We start from the raw sequence: 2,108 nt of genomic DNA, 5'->3' as shown, positions 1-2,108 counted from the left end.
GATCCCGACTCCCAAGGATTCTTTCCTTTCTTCTTCTTTGGAGATCCCTGTTGGCAATAGACACATCAACATTAATTCAAATAAAAACAGAAGCTTTTCCATACACACGGATCAAACACCACATCCAACAGGGTATTTGTATGAAAAAAATACAAGGTTCCAATATTTGGTCTAGATGACACTTGTCTCCTTACTCCAAGCAGCATTATTATCAACTTGCTTATAGGGCAAGATCAGACAAACTATATAAAGTACTACACATAAGGAAAGACTTTGTAACATCTAATCACTACTTTGAAAAGGCATATTTCCTGTACCTTCCCTGGAAATATTTCTTTGAACTGATAAGCCAGTAATAGAGCTGACTTAGATACATGCAGAAAGTTACTTACCTTCTTGAAACTGAGCTTTGTCTGCTTCAAACCATCACCCTTCTTTGCTTTAGCTTTCTTCAAGATCATGTCAGGTGAATTGCCTAGCCGTGCAGCGAGGGATTTGCCAGTGTTTGCAGCCACAAGGTCATCAAAGTCATCATTCTCTAATGTCTCCTTCTTTACCTGCACAAGATCAACATTTTCTTAGTACACAGTAATTCACAAGTCTATGTAAAGAAACCATTCTTGAATTAACACATCACTGCCTGAAGATATAAATTTAATTAATATCCTGTAATTCAAAAGGGGATCACATTACATGACAAACTTTCTAGTGTCAAAAAGCACAATCATCAATAAGTATTTTCACGATAGCCTTACACTACTACTTACCCGTTTGCCTTTGTTTTCTTTTGCTGCTGCTGCTTTTTCAGCCTTCTTCTTCAATTCTGGATCAATGCAAGGAACTACTCTTTCACCAAAAGGTGATGGCATTGTCTCATTCTTCAGCTGTATCCAAATATACAAAATGTTTTAAAGAAATTTTCTCTTGGTAAAAAAAAAATGTATATAACAAAGAATAAGAAAAAGAAATTTTAGAGACAATCAATTTTCATAAAATCCCAAAACAGAAGAAAGGTAGATATATTACTAGACCTCATAAGTTACAATCTATTTCACTTGACTCTTAATCTGAATAAAAATGGAGACATTGCAAGACCAATCAAAGCAAAATAAATTCTGTAAAGAAAAAACATAACCATATTGTGAAAAGCATATTTGTTTTACAAATAAATAATTTCCTGTAGATATACATCTCAAACAGAGTTGCTACTCAATACTGAAGCAAAAAGCAAAGTTGAAAAGCAGAGACTACACAAACATTTGTATGAGAAAAACAGAGCCATAATTATGATCCTGAAATTTATCTCTTCTTAAAACCAAATGGAACTGTAACATTAATATAAACAAGCCTCACACTGACAAATGTCAAAACCTTTTCGTAAATTATTAATGTAAAAATTTTCTAAAGATACAGATCATGAAAAAAAATAATAATAATACAGCCCTATCTTTCAAAACATTTAAATAGAGAATGAAAAGCTTAACATCCACAAGAGTATACAAAAACCTATACAAAATGGAAGTCGCACATGAGCGAGTGACCTCTTTGCTATAAATGAGAGATAAATTTTGATGGTCTTCATAGCTTTCTTTAGATTACTATCACTTAATCCTCAACACATACAAAACTCAAAAGAAGAATGCTATGCATGAACAATGAAGACCTTTTAACATGTAAAATATTGCCAAATGAAGCAGCAAAAAGCTTTTTGGACACATTCAGAGACAGAACATAACTGCAGCCAATTTGAAATACACAACAAAAGCTACTTTGCATTAATGATATGATGAGTTATGAAGAGACAGAAGCTGAAAGTAACATTGTTTCTACCCTACAATTCCACATGCTTCATCAAACTTGAATACACGTCTTACCGGATCTCCACCTCTCTTCATTGGGCCAACAAATAAATGAAAACCATAATGAGATCCTTAAAACCATGTGTAACACCAGCTGACAAGTACCAGGTAAACCATCAGCAAAACCTGTTATTTTTCTTCTGCATTATCTAAAACCTAATTGTACTATTCCAATTGTTGCAAATATAAGATGACAAAAGGTAAAAGAAAGAGTCCATCAAATATATAAGTCACATTCTGATGTGTAAT

At 33.2% G+C, this 2,108-nt stretch overlaps 1 protein-coding gene across 1 annotated transcript in view; it reads right to left on the bottom strand.

Annotated features, from left to right (window-relative positions):
- Positions 1 to 2,108, bottom strand: part of LOC119589164 (DNA topoisomerase 2-like) — a gene marked incomplete in the record, with an annotated part of 20,493 nt that overhangs the window by 3,768 nt on the left and 14,617 nt on the right. Inside the window, 4 exon segments of the mRNA XM_037937751.1 lie at positions 1 to 47; positions 393 to 557; positions 768 to 884; positions 1,875 to 1,889. Of these exon segments, the coding sequence (XP_037793679.1) occupies positions 1 to 47; positions 393 to 557; positions 768 to 884; positions 1,875 to 1,889 (344 nt within the window).

This window comes from Penaeus monodon, chromosome 25 (assembly GCF_015228065.2).
Source record: "Penaeus monodon isolate SGIC_2016 chromosome 25, NSTDA_Pmon_1, whole genome shotgun sequence".
NCBI lineage: Eukaryota > Metazoa > Arthropoda > Malacostraca > Decapoda > Penaeidae > Penaeus > Penaeus monodon.
This window is presented reverse-complemented; position numbering and strand designations above follow the sequence as displayed.